This window comes from Myiozetetes cayanensis, unplaced genomic scaffold (genome assembly GCF_022539395.1).
Source record: "Myiozetetes cayanensis isolate MyiCay16 unplaced genomic scaffold, myiCay2020 scf4, whole genome shotgun sequence".
NCBI classification, from domain to species: Eukaryota; Metazoa; Chordata; class Aves; order Passeriformes; family Tyrannidae; genus Myiozetetes; species Myiozetetes cayanensis.
Window position 1 is genome coordinate 42,040,318 of NW_026087631.1, and position 20,575 is coordinate 42,060,892.

Sequence of the window (20,575 nt, forward strand, 5' to 3'; positions counted from 1 at the left end):
TATTAATGCTGTTTGGGTCTCTGTGTATGCGTCAGGGCTGTCCAGCTCCTCAGTTACTACCATAGTGTTACGTATGGTCTCTCTCTGTACATGTCACCCTATATCAAAAAGAGAAACAATTTTGGCTTTTACTACCATGAGCCTTTGTAACAATTACACTGTGCGTGCTTTTCTGTTGTCCTTGTGGTCTGTCACAGCAGGACACAGCACTTCTAGAGAGATAGGAAAATACATCAGGGTCACACTGGATGACATACCTTGATTCTCTTAGAAGGGCTGTCTTGGTTGTTTAGAGAATACAGAGAAGTCTTTGGTGCTGTGATGGGACTTGGATAGGTGTGCTCCTCGCTGGGTAAAAAACTGTCTGGATAGCTGTACCCAGGGAGTGGTGGTAAATGAAGTTACATCCAGCTGAGGCCGTCACTAGTGGGGTTCCCTAGGGCTCAGTATTGGGACTAGCCCTGATTAACACCTTAAGCAGTGATCTGGACAAGGGGATTGAGGGCACCCTCAGTCAGTTTGTAGATGACAGCAAATTGGCTGGGAGTGTTGATCTGCTGGAGGGCAGGAAGGCTTTGCAGAGGGATCTGGACAGGCTGGTTGGATGGGTTGAGGCCAGTGGTATGAGGTTCAACAAGGCCAAGTGCCGGGTCATGCCCTTGGGTCACAACAACTTCAGGCAGCTCTGCAGGCTGGGGGAAGAGTGTCTGGAAGGTGGCTCGGTGGAAAATGATCCAGGCATGCTGACTGACAGCGGCTGAACATGAGCCACAGTGTGCCCAGGTGGCCAGGAAGGCCAATGACATCCTAGCTTGGATCAGCACTAGTGTGGCCAGCAGGACCAGGGCAGTGACTGTCCCCCTGTACTGGGCACGGGTGAGGCCACACCACAAATTCTGTGTCCAGTTCTGGGCCCCTCACTGCAAGAAGGACATTGGAGTGAGTCCAGAGAAGGGCAACAGAGCTGGTGACAGGTCTGGAGCACAAGTCTGATGAGGAGCGGCTGAGGGAACTGGGGGTGTTAGCATGGAGAAAATGAGTCTCAGGGGAGACTTTATTGCTCTGTACAGATACCTGAAAAGAGATTGTAGCCATCCTCTTCTCCCAGGTAATAAGCCATAAGATAAGAGGAAATGGCCTCAAGTTGAACCAGGAAAGGTTTAGATGGGACATTAGGAAAAATTTCTTCACTGAAAGGGTGGTCCAGTGCTGGCACAGGCTCCCCAGTGAAGTGGCAGAGTCACCATCCCTGGAGATATTTAAAAGATGCGTAGTTGTGGCACCTGGGGACATGATTTAGTGGTGGACTTGGCAGTGCGGGGTTAACAGTTAGATGTGATGATTTTAGAGGTGTTTTCTGATTTTATGATTCTATGTCTATTGTGATATTCAGGAGCATTATCCACTATATTAGCCTGAATTTTGGCTGACATTTTTTCCAGAAACCTGTGAAGCTTTTTGCTAAGGACTGTTAAATTCGTAAGCTCTATGTAACCTTTATTTTAACATGCTTTCCAGCTGACAAAAGTAGTGTGAGACCACAGCTGAATAGATGCAAGTAAGAGCATCTAAAATTTACAGCTAATAAAAAGTCAGTGTAATGTGAAACATGAATTGCAGAAGCACAGATTTCCAGGCACCTAGTTTGCTTTTTTTTTTTCCTTTTTAAAGCAATTTTAACCTGGTTTTGTCTGTCTTTTGTTTCCTTTCTGCCGTTGCAGCGAACACCACTTCCTCCTGAAATTATTTCTCAACCTTTTCTTAATTTCTCTTATAAAGATTCCAGCTAGCAGCTTTCAAACCTCAGCATACACTGTGTATAGTCAGTCAAACATTTTTCGACCCAGTCTTTTTGTAAATAAGCTGCCTGCTAAAAACACCCTTCTGTTTAGCACTGCTGCCAAGCACGGGTAGTAGAGGATTTGCAAACCAATCATTTTTTGGAAGCAGAGAGGACTCGTTTACAAAAGAAAAGAAAGGTGTCAGGTTTCTTACACTTTGGGTGGGCTGGGTTTCTTCACATGTCATGCATTTGCAACTGCAATTATATAGATTTAAAGGAGCTTGGTCCTGATTTATGGTGGTGTTTGAACAGAAACAGGCCTTCAGTTGTAAACACTTTTCTTTTTCTCCCTGTTAAGAGACATTAAACATTTCCCCCTGTTAAAACATTGCAGGAAAACTGACAAGGAGGAATAGTAGTTTCCAGCAAAAGGAATGGGAAGATTTGTTTGACCAAATGACCTCCACTTTTATAAATCAAGATGTAATGATGAAATTGCAGGGTTAAGATTGTGAGAATTGTTCTGCCTGGAGTATCTAACCATTTAGTTGAGTGAATGTAGCCTAGTGCAAGCTGATGCTTTTTCCTTGTGGTTTAAGAGATCAGTATGCTAGGAACATGACAAGGATATTTTAGTCTATCACTGCTGGGTCAGCAGTCAGAGCACTGCCAGGGTGAGTGGCAGTAGCTGCATTTCCTTCCAATTCACCATGCAGGAGCAGGTACCTGCCTACCCACGGAGCTCCCTAGAAAGCATGTCAGAGAGAAGCAGTGTGGGGAAAACTGCCCTGTACTCAGCACAGACTCCTGAAAACAGGCACATCAAGGGATAACTCAGTACCTCCCACAAGAATCATATTTGCTTCAAGTACCTGCTGCACTTCAGTAGGGAAATGTATGGTACTAAAAAATGTAAATGTACCAAACATGGAGTTTTCCTGATCTGTAAGATAGATGTGTAAATATCCTGAACACTAGATATGTTGAAACACTAAACTTGAGTTAAAAAGTTTATGTCATTAAGTAAAAACATTTTAAATGCTTTTATACCAGAACACAGGTACAGTTATAATACCCTTTTCACTCTTCTCTTACAGTAAAAAGTGAACAATACCCTTTTTTTTTTTTTCTAACTTACTCCCATGTGCTAGAAACCGGGGTGAAGTTTTTTTTCTGAAAGATTTGTTAAAAGTGATTCGTTGTTAAGAAATCTGTGATTGGTTGACTAAGATATTTATTTCCAGGAATAAATAGTTGTTTTTATTGCTGTGATCCAGTTTAATTTCACTGTCCTGACAAATTATGCAAAGCCATCGTAACCCTGTTTTAACCAGACTAATCCTTCAAATACCAGCTGTATTCAGAACAGCGAAGACAAAGGCCATAACCTACAAACTAATACAGAAACATAAGGGCAACAGTGATTGATCTCTTCATCCTGCTCTGAGCTACCCTGACGATGTGGTGCAGCTGCAGATGTATTATCTGTGTTTTGTGGCCCTTTCCTTCACTGTAGATACACTACAGAAAACATCTAGGACTTAACAGCAGCTTTGCATTACCAGAACAGCATATGTCAGCTCGGTTTGCTGTCTTACAGGATCCCTGCAGCGTACTCCGCTTCACTGTTTTCTCCCTTCCTCAGAATAAAATCTTGTGTGTGCTGTGGATTCACGGCTCACTGTGGCATACAGACATAAAATGTATTTTCCTGTATTCTGTACAGTACCAAGAACTATTAATACATGAACACATTGGAGAAACTGGCACAGCTATCCTGACAAAGACAAACCTCAACAACACTGATTTTGCTAACTGAGAATTTAGGGGGCTATGGGAGAAGTTAGGGAAGAGTTTTGTAACTTGCACCAACTTCAAAATCTCTCCATTATAAACCTGCAAGGTTACAGCCAAGGCCTTCTAAATTCCCCTCAACCAAACACTGTCATAAAAAGTATTACCATTTGTACCTATTGCACTAATAACATGGAAAAATGTCTTCCTTTTCAGAGAAAGTTGCAATTAAGATTTTGGACAAGACAAAGCTAGACCGGAAGACTCAGCGTTTGCTGTCTCGTGAGATATCCAGCATGGAAAAGCTGCATCACCCAAATATCATCAGGCTGTATGAAGTGGTGGAGACACTCTCAAAACTGCACTTGGTGATGGAGTACGCTGCAGGTGGGGAGCTCTTCACTAAAATTAGTACAGAAGGAAAGCTGCTAGAAACGGAGTGTAAAATAATCTTCTCCCAGATTGTGTCTGCTGTGAAGCACATGGTAAGTTGCGCTTACACAGTCATGTTGCCCCTCGTTAATCTTAGCAGATTTTGTGGGTGTATCTTTTGTTTTTCAATTAGTAGATGTACTGTTAAACAAAGTTTCAGGCCCACATTTCTGAAAAGCAAAACGGCTGGAGAAGAGAATACCAGAGAGCTTGCACATCTACCTCGAGTTACTGCCTCTCTGTTAACAGCTTTTAGGAGGAGACTTAGAGGGAACACCTGGTGGGTGCCATAATCCCTTTTGCAACAGTGTCTGCTTTAAGGTGCCGTGGCTACTACTGAACAAAGCTTCACTTCTTCCCTCCACCTATTTCAAAACATGGGATTAGTCACTCTTCTGCTAGAACAAAGTGTTCCACGGAAGCTTGTTAGGTGTTGCAAACATCCAGCTTGCTTATTAATGAACATGGGAGTCTGTCCTTAAAGGCAGGCCATTCCTGGTCCTCACTTTAGCGTGAATCTGTGAGGTTAACACCCAGCAAGTCCCTTCTCCCTTGCCTTAGTCTTCAGTACCTGCACCTAGGATGATGCCATTTGTGTAGAGCCCAAAGCACCTTGTAAAGGCAGAGAGGAGTAATTAACTACTTCAATACCACGTCCTCTGAACCTCGCATAGTAACTACAGGTACTTCAAACAACAGCATGAAAACACAGAGGACTGTTCTACCAGTTTGAGAAGTAGTACTCGTTAAAGTTGGCTCAGAGTGCCCTCCGGTGGCTCATGTTCTCCTGGCACATGATAGCCTCTGGTGAGGGCAGAAGCAAGGGTGTCTCCAAGGTCACTCACTGCTCCTGTCTTACATAAACAGTATGCATTTTTAATATATTTTGATAAAATGACCGTATGTCCTGGAAGTGATGGATTAGCTCCAGCACTTTCCACAGGACAGGTACCCTGCAGGAACTTAATTTACATTTCAAAATTACACCACACCTATTTCTTAGAATCAAACCCAGATTACCAAGCTGGCAAACCTCTTCACTTGTACACACAGCCTTCTGCACAACATTTTACTTTTGCTAAGCTATCCAATCCAGACTGTATAAATCCCACCTCACTGCTGCCAGTGCACAAGAAGAACAGAGGATCCCTGCCTGTTTTTGAGGTCAGTTGAAATAGGATGTCAGACGGTTTCCTTATTGCCACCAGATACTGCACCTTGTTACTCCAGAGGGTAGGGCAGAGTGTGCTCAAACACATCCATTCCTTCTTGTTAGTTCAAAAATGAAGCTAAACCCTTACCTAATCAAGATGGGTATGTTGTGACTAAGCAGAACAAATTCAGTTTGAGTCCTTAGCTACTACTACCATTTCCAAGGGAAAAAAGTAGAAATTACAATGTATGTATTTATTTTAGCTTTTGAAAACTAGAAGACACCACTAAATTTGCTATCCTGCAACATGAAATATCATGAGGCCCAAGCCTGTGGTCCTTTTCTCCTGCCACCACCAGTTCCTCATAGGACATTAGATCACACAACACAGTTGTAGTCACTTTTTTACTCCATCTGTGATTATGTTCACTCGGTGAACTAAATAAGCACTTATTTCCACAAGCTGTTACATGTAGTAACTGCAAAACCAAGTGTCGTGAACACTGAAAAAATACAGATTTTGCACATGAAGTCTTATCATGTCTATGACATCTAGTTTTATGGGATTAGCCATACTGCCCTTCATGAAAATACTTGGTATTGGTTGGGACTGCTGTTCTTAAAAAAATCTCAGCATCCTTCTTTTCCCCTACTCAATTGGTTTTGTATCATTAGACAATTAAGTTATGTTTGTTTAATACGTTTTCAGTTTTGTTGCAATACTAGTTTATGACTTTGCCCAAGATAACTCCCCTTCTCCTATGGGGTAACTAACTGATTAGGGGTAGCCATTGAGAACTTTCTGGTGAACAAACCAATACCAACTTCTTCTCTTGTCCTACAGCATGACAATAATATCATTCACCGGGACCTGAAAGCAGAAAACGTCTTCTACACTAGTAACACCTGTGTTAAGGTGGGAGACTTTGGATTCAGTACAATGAGTAAAAGAGATGAAACTTTAAAAACTTTCTGCGGCTCTCCTCCTTATGCTGCTCCTGAACTCTTCCGAGATGAAAACTATATAGGCATCTATGTGGACATCTGGGCACTAGGAATCCTCCTCTACTTCATGATGACGGGTAGCATGCCATTTCGGGCAGATACTGTAGGCAAACTGAAGAAGTGCATTCTTGAAGGGACATACACTTTGCCTCCTTGCCTCTCAGAAAATTGCCAGAAACTGATAAAAGGAGTCCTTCAGCCCGTACCAACCAAGCGATACTCTGTCAAACTGATTATGAACAGCGAATGGATGCAAGGAATACAGTATCCCAAACCTTTACAGACATTTAAACTGGATCCTAAGTATTTATCAGATGTCAATACGCTCAAAGAAGAAGAAATTGAAGTGAAAAATATTCTGGAAGATCTGGGAATCACAGAGCAGCACATTCAAAATAACCGGGGAAGAGACGCACGCAGCTCAATAACAGGGGTCTACCGGATTGTGCTGCACAGAGTACAGAAGAAAAGGGCACTGGAATCTGTTCCTATCATGTCCCACCCGGACCCCACAGAACAAGACTTGAGGAAAGGAATTCATTCTTACAGTGGGATTAAGCACACATCCAAGCTGTGTTCTATTTTATAAATTTGCACTGCAGACTGTACTCAGCACATTTGACAGAGAGGATTATTCACTTTTCAGAGGGGATTATTGACTTGTCATAAATTCTGGTGTTACATTTTTTTGTAATTTTTGAATAAACCAAAAATGCCTCATCTTCTTTGCATTTCGCAAGACACAGCAAAGTGCTCAAACACAGAGTTCTTGTGCATTTGTTTGACCCTTGCTCCAGAGACATGGTATAGCCAGTGCAAGAACACCAGTAATCCATAGGATCACAAGTGGAGGGAGGTGATTTTTTAGTAAAGATCATACCACTGTGTTTAACCCACTTGGAGATTCTCAGTATAGGCGTGTAACAGCTAACTTCTGCAATGCTGTACCTCAGCTTGACACAACTTTACCACTGCAAACTAGGACAGTTTTTGCAGAGAACTAAATTTAAGCAGAGACCAGACCATAATCTAAACAACTGCAAATTCTTTTGAGCTTCCTAATCAAGATAATTTCAAAAAAGCACTTTCTTTTAAGAAACAGCAGTGCTGCAGTTCTCAGTTTGTTATGATTCCAAAAGACAAATTAAGATACAGTGCTTTAACCGTGCATGTGTGGTTGCAATTCCCAATGCATGACTGGTTGGACTACCATCAACTAACCTGACACCTTTCACTACTTGCATGATTCTGCCAGTTGGGAACTGCTTGGACTCATTGCCCTCCAATAAAGAAAGATTTAAGTGTACTCCAAAACTCATGTAGTTTTAAGTTCTTGCTGTAGCACTTGTTACCAGTAGCTGAATGCAACCAGTAGCAAAATCCACTTGTATCTGCTGAGCATTACAGGCTTGTACTCAACTCCTGCCACCCTGCTTTGGCAACCAAACCTGTAGCAAAGATGATCTTGACACTCTTGCCCTCTGCAAGTTAAAGTGGGATAGGCTGACACCACCAGTCACTCTGAGCATCACCAAGATGTAGTTGCTCGAATTTTCAGCTTTAATTGCTGATTTTATACTTCATCTTCAACAGCATCAGCTCCAATGCAAAGGACAAGAGAGGTAGCTTTCTTCCCTGAACAAGGACAGCTGACCTGCCTGAGCTAACAGGTAGAGCCTGAATGACTTTAGTTAAGACAGCTGATACAAGTTTTACGTAGGTACAGCTGGTGCTTTCAAGTGTTAAGGGCAGGATGCCTTATCTGTTATGAGGGCTGATGGGACAATTAGTTCTGACTTTGGGAGGAGTAATTAATTTAAATAACAACAGAATGAGTCTGAAAAGCCACCCCTAGGAAACTGGACTCAGTATGTACAAAGTAAGACAAGCCCCTGCTGCAGATTTTCTGAGGGGGATAAAAAAATACTATCTTTTGTAAGACAGTAATAATGATTAATTCCATTTCATGAGATGGGGATTAATTCCTCTGCTATAAACAGTTCCCATATGAAAGCATTTTAAGTTATTTTGAGACACAGCCCTGATGTAGTGGTTTTACACCAGCCTGAGCAACCCCTTCGTTTTGTTGGGAATGACACAAAGAGAGATCCAGATTATTCAGACAGCCTGTGAACCCACAACTTTGGGTTTTCATAGAGCCAGTTTCCTCTTTCTTTCCTGTTGAAAATAAAGCGTCCTAAAAACCCAACAAGTCAGCACTACTCCAACAGGTTTCAAATATGTCAAACTTTATTTTAATAAAGGATCAGCCTCACAGACCTGGGAGGTCTGTGCCAGTTGCTCACTTCTTGGTTTGTCCACTGCCAGCAATGGACTTTGTTCCATGACAGTTTGTTTTCCTGGTGCCGAGTTAAGTTTCACGAGGGCAACCTAAACCAAAATACTTGCAAACACTATCGTCATGCATCATTGCTCCATCATTTTTAGCAGAACAAACAGATTAGTATTCGTCAATTTATAATAAACAACTATTTTATCAAGGCTTGACTGTACAAATACAGCAAGTTATCAAATCCTAGTGAGTGACAGGTAATACAAACACTTCATTACACACAGAAAAAATTGTGATTAACAGAGAAATAATTTTTTGCTACTTTATATTAGATAATGTGGCTTTGTAGAATTAGCAAAGAAATAAACTCAACAAAACTTAATCTGTACATTAGCTCAATTTAAATATATATATCTATAGATAGAGATAGATATATATATTACAGGCTTAAAAGGCTCATGTCATAGTTCATTTCCAATCTGGGCTTTAAAAATCTACCAGAATGGGCTCCCCATTACCACTGTAAATCTACCACTGGCAAAATGGATAGGTTGTTGGAAAAAAACCAACAAACAAAACACAAAAGAAATGAAAGACACTAGTCCTAGAGTATTACCAATAGTGAGAAGGACTTCAAGGTACAAAGCCAAATTCAAAGTTAGAAATAGTCTTTTGGAAATGTATTATATAAAGACTAGTGAGAGACCAGAGTTCTGGACAAACTGATGAGATCGCTCTCTTCCTTTGTTTGCCAATTACAACAGCTCCGTAACGTCTAGAAGTTTTATTTGAAAATTCTGCTGCCTTGGATACTTCTACTAATGATCCAGAAAGGTGCCAAATCAATGATCCCATTTCTTTAGAAGAAAAAATTTACTACTTCCCTTCTTTTTCCTCTTTCCTCCCAGGCTGCCGTGACTTGCAATGCAGGCATAAAACACTTAATAGGCATATTAGGAGAAATTACATACTAACACAGTGGATCAGAGAGTTTCTTCCAAGAAAACCACTTGTCAGCCTAGCTGTTCTTGATCCAGTAATTTTGAGGGGAAGAGAGATTCTATTCCAACAATGGATGTTACTTGGTTCTATACCTTTCCCAAAGCAATGGGGTGATGGGAGGCAAACTGGGAGAAGAAAGGGAAGGTGATAAAGTGAAAGAGAATTGCAGTATTCGGAAGATTGACTGCTTATTGTCAAGGCACTGAGAACCCTAACATTGAAAGCTTGGACTAGTTTGCACGCACTTGAGTACTAGTAGAAGTTAACAGTGTAGGTTTCAAGTCATTTTACATGGAAAGAGCAGGCAGAAGATTCCTTTTGGTTTTTTTCTATGTACAAAGACTTTGTAATAGACTACAGCTACTTCTCAGCAATTAAAAAAATTCAGACAAGTTAAGGAATCCACAGAGGACCAAGCAAGTCCTTCTATCTCCAATATACTCCTGATTTTAGTGTTCTGAAAATACTTTAAAATCAGCACACTGCATTATGATGGTTTTTTTCAAGAACCTTAAACAGTTTTTTTACGCTCCAATGAAGTACTAGTGTACACTGAAACTTCAGCACTACTGCAATCCTATTTCTCTCTCTCTCACCCTACCCTTACACCTTCTTTCTTTCCCCACCTCACAGAGGTATCTTAATGCTCCCCATTGGAAAGGGCAACAGTAACGCCTTCAGTTTCTGTTGTTGCAGGGATTCTTGGCACTTTCTTAGCAGGGCTTGGGATGTGCTAAGAAGAAGGGAAAAAAACCATTAAATACAGATTTCCAGTTCACACACATTCATACTTCATGGCTCGTCCAACTCTCAAACAACATTCATGCTACACTGGACGGCTTGACCTAAAGTCAGTCTAATCGGTCATGCTTCATGCAAACAGACTGTGTGAAAAGAGCCAGTTTTGTTCCTGTTTCGTTCTTGTGCAGTTTCATTCTCTTTATGATGAAATGTACTTTTTTAAAATCCCACATTCAGTTTTTTACTTCTGGCTTGTATGTTAGGCACGTTAGCAAAGTATTCAATATAACTCGTTAAACCACTTCCTCTTAACATACATGCACATGCTAAGACAGACATGTAAATGGTTCCAACCATTTACATCAAACTTTGAAAGAGTGCCGAGTGTTCACCTCATGAACAACGCCTGGGTGCACAACTCCAACTCTTGCCTCCAGAGGTCCATCACCGAGGAGTGGGCGCCGGGCGTAAGTTCTCCTGTGTTTTTCATCCACACGCACAAGGTACCAGGTTCCTTCAAAGAGATCCTCTACTGAGCACTGTGGAATATAGTTGGCTGTAAAAAAGGGAATAACAGACTGTTAGTTGTTTCCTGGTGAGAGTTTTATTTAACACAGGCCTTTGCAGTTTGGATGCACTGACATAGACAAAAAACAAGTCTGGATTTTTATTTCAGCCCATGTTGGGCCAGTGAAGACAAGCTACTCAGAAGCAGAAAAAGGCTGGACATTTCCTTCATTCTACACCCTAATCATTTGAAGTCAGCTGAAATAAGTGATGAGCATTTTGCTGTAGGATTAGGAATGATTTATATTTATGAAGTTCTTACCCAAATGGTGTGTTTCCTGTCTGATCTTCATGTTTTCAGCAAAGACATCAGGTGCAATACACTTTCTTGAATCAAGTCTTGTTTTGAGATCAGAAAGGCTGGCAGTTATCTTGTCCAGTGCAGAACCTGCAATACAGAACCATCGTGTAAGGCAGCACCAGTGCTGAGAACTGCACAGCAGCATATTAACATTTCAAACTCATTCAAAATACTTTGCATTACAGAATCTCAACTGTTAGTCATTTAAAAGTATTCCCAATTACCCAATCAAAACATTAACGGAGTTTGAAGATTATTATTTGTTCAAGGAGACGCAAACATTCCCTGGAGCTAGAACACCCTCAGTTTGGCACTGATATCACTAGGCATTGCTCTGCAGGTTTTATGATGCTGGTCCGCTGTGTAATAAGGCATTGAGAATGACCTGTGCAAGGGAGGTGGGTAACATCTCATGTCACTCACCTGGAGTGGCATCCTGTGTAACCCTGATGGAATACAGGGTAGCAGCAAAACCAGAGCCGTAGGAGAACACACTGATTCTCTGTCCTGCCAGCTGCTCTGGCGAGTACCTGCAAATCGAACAACAGCTTTTTAATGTGGGAGTTAAGCCCAGGTGTCAGTTTTAAATAACTAGAAATTGCAGCTAGCTTAGGAAAAGTAGTCAGCAAATCATATCGTCTACGATACACATTTAGCTATGTGCATAAATTCTGACTTTTAAAAACACAAATTCAGATATTGTGATGAGTTCCAAAGCTGCCTTAGCAAAACAGAGCTGACAAATGAGAGAGTATGATTATCTAAAAAAGCAGTCAGTTTTCATTCTTGAATGGCCTAAAGCCTAAAATGAAGAAACACATCTTGGAAGGCAATGTCAGAATAAAGAAAAAGGGATCTAGGAAGAGTGGTTTAACTTAAACTTAACGTGATTTTGTAAAAGGCTGTCATTGTAAAAAAAATAATTAAAAAAATTTAAATGCTAATTTAATTTGGTTTTGCTTAAAGTGATACAAAGAAGACATTCCGATTCTCTTTTCCACTGCAGGCATTTTTCTAGGGGGAGGGAAAGAGGGAAGGTTGTGGTTGAGAAGAAACACTGCCTCACAAGAAAGACCCTACTTAGAAAGGCAGTAAGCAGCTGTTTCACATCCGTTCACATTTTCAGTTGCTTGTCACATGAACTGAATGCATGTGCAGAATAGATTTTTAAACTTTAGTCTTTCTGCTCAAGGCAATCTTGTACTAAAAGGTTTGCTAGACAGTGCTTTTACAGAAGTCTTTCTAAAACAAAAACCTTTTATGTCTTTATTCATAAACAGCTATAACTTTTTTCCCAATTTGATGCTTACTGGGCTAGAAGAGAGGCAAGGCAACCATAGACTGAAGGGGTATACATATTTCCATTCTGATTGGACACAAGCAACGAAGCTTTGGTTTTCTGATTGAAGAGCTCTGCACTAGCTTTCATAAAAGCTTTTTCCACATCTCTGTCAAAATACGTATCTTCAAGTTTTATATCCCTGATAAAAACAAAAAAAGGAGGTCAGAAACAGTTACTAAAATAGCAGAAAGTAAAAACACACCTTGATGTGCAACATAAGATTATGTGAATAAGGAAGACAGCAGCCATTCTCACCTGAAAGCTTCCAGACCACTGAAAACACCATTTGCTGTTTCTGGGTTCTGGTCACTGAGAAAGTCATTCAGCAAGAGTCTGGCCACGGATTTCTGTACCAGCTTACAGTACGGAGAATGAAAGATCATGAATCCAAAGTCATTCAAGGTGAAACGTCTGTCTGTCCCCTCTGGAAGTAGCAGAAGTGTTGTGTTACAACCTATGTTTAGTACTCCCTTCAACTATGAAAATAAAGCAGGGAGCTGGCAGGATACCAGTCATCATAACATGTCAGCATACAAGAAGACACCAGTAACACTAAATACTGCTGTCAGCTGCATTTAAAACACGGCCACTGCTTCTACTTAAAAATTAATTCCTTACTATCTTTTGCACCAGCTAACAATGTTTGCTCTTATTCTAGAGTAAGAGACATAAGCTCAGCTTCTAGACATAAGCTTAACAGAATTTCTACCCAGCATTCCGACATAATAAACTGTAATTTAACTCTCTTCACACCTATGCTTCTTAATATGAGGGAAGCAATTACTAAACCTATTGGATTTAAAAAAAAAAAAAAAAAAAAGAGTATTATTACGTAACATTTAAATATTAATCTAAATTTCTTAAAAGCCTGGGTGGAGGTGGGTAACAGCATGCTTTTGAACAAAATATTATACATTACACCAACACATGCCTGTAGTTACAGACTGTCAGGAACTTAACCATGCCAGAACAGAAGTAAGTAATTTCTTATGGGAGAAAGCAAATATTTCAGTCACCTCAGAATACACAAATATGAAGAGATCCATACAGTAGTCTTTAGATCAGAATCTAGAACTTGAAAATACATTGTGTGTGCAGTTACACATTCCAGCATTTCCCAGATACTGCAGTACCATCAGGAGAGGCTACGTACCCTTCTGCCACTGGGCATGGATTTTGTTGCGATAGACAGTATAGCAGCGATCCAAAGCACTGAGGTAGCACTGTATAGAGAGTTTGCCATCCACCACAGGGTATTCAGAGACCATATCTGGTTTGTAGAAGTCATAGGCATGCTGCATGTGGGTTCCACGCAACCCTGGTGGACAGAAAATGACAAAAAGGTGAAAACTGCTTTATTCAGCTGCTCCCAGTCAACTGGAACACAGCACATGTGCAGAAACAAGCAGTTTTGCCCCCCCCGTCAAGCAGATTTTCATAGCACCCTTTAGGTAAGGTTTCACACAGTTCTGTTGCTTGTTAGGTACAGTAGGACTGAGCATGACACACAAGCAACAAAGGACGGCTGTCATATTGTCCTAGAAGTAGAATGTTCTGTTATTCAGCCCTAGTCCACTCTGCCAATTTTACTGGACAATTCCCAAGGAAATAAACAGATAGGACCACCTGTAGTTGTTTCCTGCTTCATCCTATAACAGGACTTGGCTGAGTTAGCCCAGAGCAGGAGGAAACAGAACAATTTCTGATATTAGTGGGAGTTAATCCACCACTCCAGCGAGGCACAAAAAACAGTGAAACGGGCTTCAGAACAAATCTGCCTGAACAGGGTGTGTCCTCCCACAGCACTAACCTCTCTCAAAGATCAAGGGTGCGTTTGGACCAACCAGCATGGCAACAGCACCAGCCCCACCAGTTGGCCTGGCATTCCCGGAGGCATAGACAGCGATGTCTCCAGCCACCACGAGGGCATAGCGTCCTGCAAAAAACACACAGAAAAAACCGTGGCTGTTGAGAAGATGACATCAAGATTAAGGGGATCTTCAATCCTTTTCCCCCCAAGTTTCTATTTTCTGGCAATTGCCAAAATTTACATGAGAACAGCGATTCATATCTATGTCATTGTTCTTCACACTGTAACTGAACTACTGGCAAATGCCCACAGCATTTAAGAAAAAGACTGCAGAAGAGAGAAACAGTTTACCCTTTGGGTTTTACAAGGTTAGACATGAACACTGTCATTGTAGGGCAGACTGATGTAAGGATGATGTAACTTTTCAAGAAAAGACCATGAACTTACCATCCCAAGAACTGGACTCAATCCAATTAATGGCATTAAAAAGAGCAGCAGTGCCTCCATAGCATGCATTGGTGGTGTCGATTCCTTCCACATCTGTGTTACCAGATTCTTCAAACAGCTGCATCAGGACTGTCTTCACAGATTTTGATTTATCAATGATGGTCTCCGTTCCAACTTCTAATCTCCCAATACAATCATAGGAAAGGCTGTTCCTCTCCATGAGCTTCTGGACCACAGTCAAGCAGAGAGAGTTGATATCCTCCCGGTCAGAGCAGAACCCCATCCTGGCCTGGCCGAGACCGATGGTGTACTTCCCAGCATCCACACCATCATACTTCTCCAGCTCTGTCTGGTCAACATACTGAGAGGGAAAATATATTTCCAGTGCCACAATTCCCACATCTTTGGGCCAACAGGATTCAGCATTCACTGGAAGAGACCCAGGCATCGTGGCAGATCTTTAAGAAAAAAAAAAAAGAAAACCACAAAACCAGGTGATTTATTCACATCCATTTTGAGGGACCTACTTTCAGTTTCTGTAGTTTTATGTAAAAAGTTATATTTCATGCATTCTACAAAGTCATTTGCAAAAGGCATGCCTTTGCCTCTGGTGAAACTTTGGTCAGAGCATTCAGTAAACATCATTAGGAGTTTTGCAACACTTTTTATTAAGAAGTACTTTCAAATGAAAATATAAAATTCAGCCCCAGAGATGACAAGATGTAAGTTAAGCTCAAATTATCTTCCTGAGGCAAAACACACACCAAGTGTTAAGTGTTTGAGAAAATAATGTTCATTATTTTACTTCTGCTTATACGCAAACTCTCGTTTTTGCATATAACCACCAAGCTAGAGACACTGACATTTTTTTTAATGTTCCTAGTTGATAACTTAAATTGAAAATTTACCCATGCCAGAAAATTTACTACCGTAAAACAGGCCAGGGTTTTTCAAAATTATTTTTAAACAAAGTGACGCAGGTGGTCACTGCTTTCTGTTTATACTTGCAACGAAACAGAATTCTTTTCAGAGTGGGTTTTTTTTTATTTTATATTTGGGGTTTCTTTCAGCACGAGGTAGGGAGAGCTGCTTTGTATTTTTGTTTGGAGTCTTCCTGTTTGTTTGCTTCAAGCACACTCTGTTTTAGCATACCGGAACACTGGAAGTCCCAACACTAAGCCTGGAGGAATATTTCAGAGGCTGAGACGAGATGTACACACGGTGTTCTCCCTGAGAGACCGAGTTCCCTCGTTTTAATCCCATGACTTTCCCCTCACCGCACCAGAGGACATATTACACTCCAGGACATGCTACACCCTACTCCTCTAGCCCCACCTCTGTTACAGACAAGCACCATCCCCCTGTTCCTTGCCTTCCGTCCTCAGCGGAGCCCTCGTCCCTTCCCGGCCGAGCTCAGGCACCGCCGCAATGACTTACCTGGCTTCTTCCATAAAACCACGACGAGCTGTACAAAGGAAGAAGGAATGCCCCTACAGCAAACACTGCTTTAAGCAGAACCAACTTCGCCTCGTTTGTGCCCGCTACTGCTGCCCTCCCCGCCTCAAGGTTACCCATACCCCAGCCGGGAGCCGGCCGGCAGCCGCGGGAATGGGCCCGGCGGGGTCACACCGCGTCCCTCCCGCAGCGTGTTCCCGACACAGCGCGGGACCCGGGGGCATTCCCGCCTTCCTTCCCCACTGTCCGCCGCCGGTGCCGGTGCCGGTGCCGGCCCTTACTCGGGCTGCAATCCCATGACCGGCCCGCGGCGCCCGGAGCCCGGCCGACAGCGCGTGCGCGGCGCCAGCACCGCGCGTGCGCCGGGAGCGGCCACGCCCGCCCGCCTCAGGCGAGGGAAGGGCCGGGAAGCGCCGGCGCCTACGGTGGGCTTCGGCACTGTGCACGGGGCTAAACAAACGCCAGCAATAAATAAATAATAATAAAAAGATTCACCAGCACCCAAAAAGTCCAGTTTGGCGAGTTTTCCTGTGTTTTTGTTTTGTTTTCTTTTGGACAATCCCTGGCCACGCACTACCCCACACCGGTGGCACCTCGCTACTATTTGCATGGTGGAGCCGTATCTTGCTTTAAATTTAAAGCCGTATCTTGCTTTAAATTTCCCGGATTGAAAAAACAAAACAAAACAGAAAACAAGAACCAAAACCGCCAAAACATCATTATTCCTGCCTCCAGGAAGAGATGTTGGGCAGGATTATGGATTTGTTATCGCACAGTAGCAGGTTAATGCTGTTGAACGGGAGTGGCTGCTTTGCCAAAGCCACAGCCAGGAGAGGGAGCAGCGTGGAGGAACCCAGGGCCCCCAGGTCCTCCTGCGAGGTAAGGTCACATCCCCTCCCGGCAGCACCAGGAGCCGGGGGTCACGGAGCAGCGCTGGGGTACAAAACTTGGCTGTTTTACCCCAAATCTGCACAGCTACTGCTGGGGAGGAGGAGGATGCTTTTCGGCTCCCATATGAACGCAGACACAACACCCACAGCGAGATCCCAAGATACCAGCTGGGAAAAGGGCTCTGGGGTTCAGCTCTCTTTCTGGCACAAAATACTTCACCTTCTTTCAAAAGGATTTTTTCCAAAAGGAAATACCAGCTATTGCCAGCTCAGCAGTGTCTGGCTGCCACCTTGAGGGTGAGCTGTGTACCCAGACCAGAGCTCACTACTGCTCCAAGACCAGAAAGTTGAAGACTGCAGAGAATCTCAGAGACTTAATTTAAGATGTATACAAAAATCACTGAATGGTTTGGGTTGGAAGGGACCTTAGAGACCATTTAGTTCCAAACCCCTGGGGCCAAGCACAGGGATGCCTTTCATTGGACCAAGTTGCTCAATGCCCCATTCAGCCTGGTCCTGAACATTTTTCCAGGGATGAGGCATCCACAGCTTCTCTGGGCAACCTCTTCCAGTTCCTCACCACCCTCACAGTAAAGAATTTCTTCCTAATATCCAATCTAAACCTGCCTTCTTTCAGCTGGAAGACATTCCCCCTAGTCCTGTCACTACATGCCCATGTAAAAAGTCCCTCCTTTTTTTTTTCTTTTTTTCTTTTTTTTCCTTTTTTTCTTTTTTTTGGTAAGCTCCCTTTAAGTACTGAAAGGCTGCAGCAAAGTCTCCCCAGAGCCTGCATGGAGCACATAATGGACTTGACCTGCACTAGCCATAGAAGAACAGAGCAGCTTTTAACCAGGCAGTGAATTATTAGGAAAAGCAGTATGCCAAGAGGTATTCTACTGCTGGGAGGGCTAAGGAAAAACAGTGTGCTTTGTGCTTGCTCCTTAAAGAACTCCGAGATCCAAAACTGGCGTTTAACTCATAATATCTGCAGTTCTGTTGTCAGAAAACTTTGTGCAGAAGACAACTAAAGGGAGGGTCTTTCTATCACATTCTCATGGGTCACCAAATACCATACTCCCCAGGGTACTGGGCTGTACTGCAGAGAGAAGCACAGCTTCATGAGCATGCTCTGATCATTGAAGGAAACGAGACATATGACATCTTACGTCAGTCATTACAGAAAAAAAATGTTTTTACTTGGTTTAAAACAAGCAGCCTTTTGTCCTCCTGGTCAAACAGCAAACAACATCCCATCATTCAGTTTTTACTGAAAACTAAAACTTTCTCAGAAGTATGATTTCTTTAAAAGACCAACAACCCCAAATACTTTGATATAAATGAGAAACCTGCTTTGTTTTGTGTCACCTTAGGATTTCAGTGGGAATGAACAAGCAGCATAAGACAAGCCATTGCTTTCTGCTGGTGTTACCAGAAACATGTTCTCCCACAACAACTGGTGGCGTTCATCGTCTTATTTAAAAATTTGAGCATATTATGTCAATAATTTGACTCTTTTCATTCCTGCCTAAATTTTTAATTCCAACAGAATATTCTCCTCAAAGTTCGAAAATAAGCCCCGTCTTTGCTTCCAGCGCTTCCTTTGGCTCCGGGGGACCGGGGGACAGACCACGCCGGTGGCAGCCCCGGCGGTGACATCATCGCCTTGTCCCCGCACGGCTCCGCAGGTGCCACTCGGACGCAGGACACCCGTCCTGCCATCAGATGCCGCTCCTCCGCCCAGACCGCGGTGACATTCCCGCGGGACGCTCAGCTCCCGGCACCGGGATGGCGCCGTCGGCCATCCCCGTGGGATGCTCGCCCACCTTCGGGATACGGTACGGGATGCGGGCTTCGGGAATCCCCACAGAACGGTCATCTCCGGGCGCCGGGATGCACCGCCAGGCATCCCCGTGGGATGCTCGCCTAGCTGCGGGCGCCGGGATACGGACGAACCGCGCAGAGTCCCGGACCGCAGGAACCCTCGGACCGAGCCGTGCCGTGCCGCCCGCGGGGGTGGCGGCACATCCGACACCAGGGCTCCGTCACCAACACGGGTGGCGCCGGGGTGCCCACATCCCTGCGGCAAACGCCATTGGGAAGGAGGGCGGCGGCATCCCTGGGAGCAGCTCCAGGCTGCCTCTGGCCGAAGGGCGGCGGCGAAGGCAGGGGGGACACGCTCGCCCTGCCTTTCCCGAACTGGGAGGGCGACTCTGTCGCGACACTGAGAGGCGATGAAGGGTCACACCGTGGCCCCGAGGCAGGGGCAGAGCCCCGCATCATCCACCCACCGCAGCTTACCCAGCTGGGGGCTTCCCAGGATGCGGCTCCTTCGGGAGACGCCCGGTTTCCCGGGCGGGGGCGCCGCACGCCACCCCCTGGGCTGGGATGCTCCGAGATGCTCCGGACAGCGCCCGGCGCGGGGTGCGGGCTGGCACCGACGTTAGGACACCATGACATGCCTTTTTAGGATATATTTTTTTGGTGGTTTGGTTTTTTTCTTTCTTTCTTTCATTTTCTCCTTTTCTTCCCTCCCCCCTTTTGTTTTCGTTTCTTTTCCTCCTTTTTCCCCCATCGTCTTTCGTTATCTCGCCCCCGCCGCGCTGCAGGCTCTACTCCAAACACATCCCCTAAAAACACCTCTCCCAGCTGTGCCGACCCGTCCCCAAGCCCTGCCTGCGGCTCTCCAGCCCCGCCGCTCCTCGCGTGCTTCCCCTCACATGGCTCCGCAGCCCCTCGCCCCCGGCCCCGCAGCCCCTCGTGCCTCCGCGTCCCGAGCCGCGCTCACCCCTCGGAGACGACAGTTCCCCCTGTGATTCCCGGCGTGTACCCCGCTGTGGCTCCCGGCGCGATTCCCGCTGCGCGTCCGCACTCCCAGCCCAGCCCCGCCGGCCGCGCGGCCTCTTTAAGCAGCCGCGCCGCCCTTCGCCCGGCGCGCGTCTTGAGTGGCAGCCCCGTCCACCAATCACGACCGCGGCCGCGCCGGGCCCCGCCCCTCACCCAGAGTGCGGCGGGCGGGGCGGGCGGGGGGCGATGGCGTGAGAAAGTGACGTAGCGTGGGCAGAGGGCGGCGCGCCAATGGGGACGCGGCAGGGGCGGCGGACGCCCAATGGGAGCCGAGCGCCGCTCTGGGGCAGCCAATGGGAGCGCGCGGCCGACCGCGGGTGAGGGTGGGACGGGCGCGGGCCGCGCGCTAGGCTGTTGCCCGGCAACGGGCGTGTCCGCGGCTCCCGCGGGCATCCCGGCCACGGAGCATCGTCCCGGCCACTCCGTGCCCCGGCCCCGGGACTCGCACGGGGCGCTGCCAGCAGAATTGCCTCACGGAGGATGTGATGAATGTTCAGCCCTGCCCTGTCCTGGATGTTCCCGTCACTCGTTAAATCCACGGTGTTTTAAGCTGCATATCACGGGCTTGCTGCTGCCTGACAAATTGGCAATTAGCTAATGTGCGGGTTCCCCGTGCCAGCCCCGCTCGCCTCCAGGCCGTGCCATGGTTTTTATCCACCTAATCCATTGCCATGATTTATATGCACCTAATCCATTGCTGCACAGGCCGTGGGGCA

The 20,575-nt window shown here is 44.8% G+C and overlaps 2 protein-coding genes across 9 annotated transcripts in view; one reads left to right on the plus strand and one right to left on the minus strand.

Moving 5' to 3' along the window:
* The window catches only part of NIM1K (NIM1 serine/threonine protein kinase), a 33,083-nt gene extending 21,068 nt beyond the window's left edge, over positions 1-12,015 (plus strand). For all 7 annotated transcript variants that reach the window (XM_050330030.1, XM_050330023.1, XM_050330027.1 and 4 more), the window contains 2 exons: positions 3,794-4,062; positions 6,007-12,015. In XM_050330030.1, coding sequence (XP_050185987.1) covers positions 3,794-4,062; positions 6,007-6,756 — 1,019 coding nt within the window. In that variant the 3' untranslated portion in view covers positions 6,757-12,015. The remainder of the gene's footprint in view (positions 1-3,793; positions 4,063-6,006) is intronic.
* On the minus strand, positions 8,400-19,941 carry HMGCS1 (3-hydroxy-3-methylglutaryl-CoA synthase 1). Of its 2 annotated transcripts, none has more exons than XM_050330022.1 (10): positions 19,801-19,941; positions 14,671-15,128; positions 14,224-14,349; positions 13,567-13,731; positions 12,669-12,837; positions 12,382-12,552; positions 11,495-11,601; positions 11,033-11,158; positions 10,596-10,759; positions 8,400-10,195 (listed from the first exon to the last, which is right to left on the minus strand). In XM_050330022.1, exons 2-10 carry the CDS (start codon positions 15,116-15,118, stop codon positions 10,103-10,105), a joined length of 1,569 nt encoding a protein of 522 aa, XP_050185979.1. In that variant the 5' UTR covers positions 15,119-15,128; positions 19,801-19,941; the 3' UTR covers positions 8,400-10,102. The 2 variants fall into 2 exon arrangements, with proteins under 2 accessions (XP_050185979.1, XP_050185978.1); XM_050330021.1 differs by lacking the exon at positions 19,801-19,941 and adding an exon at positions 16,108-16,276.
* Positions 19,942-20,575: the final 634 nt, after the last annotated feature.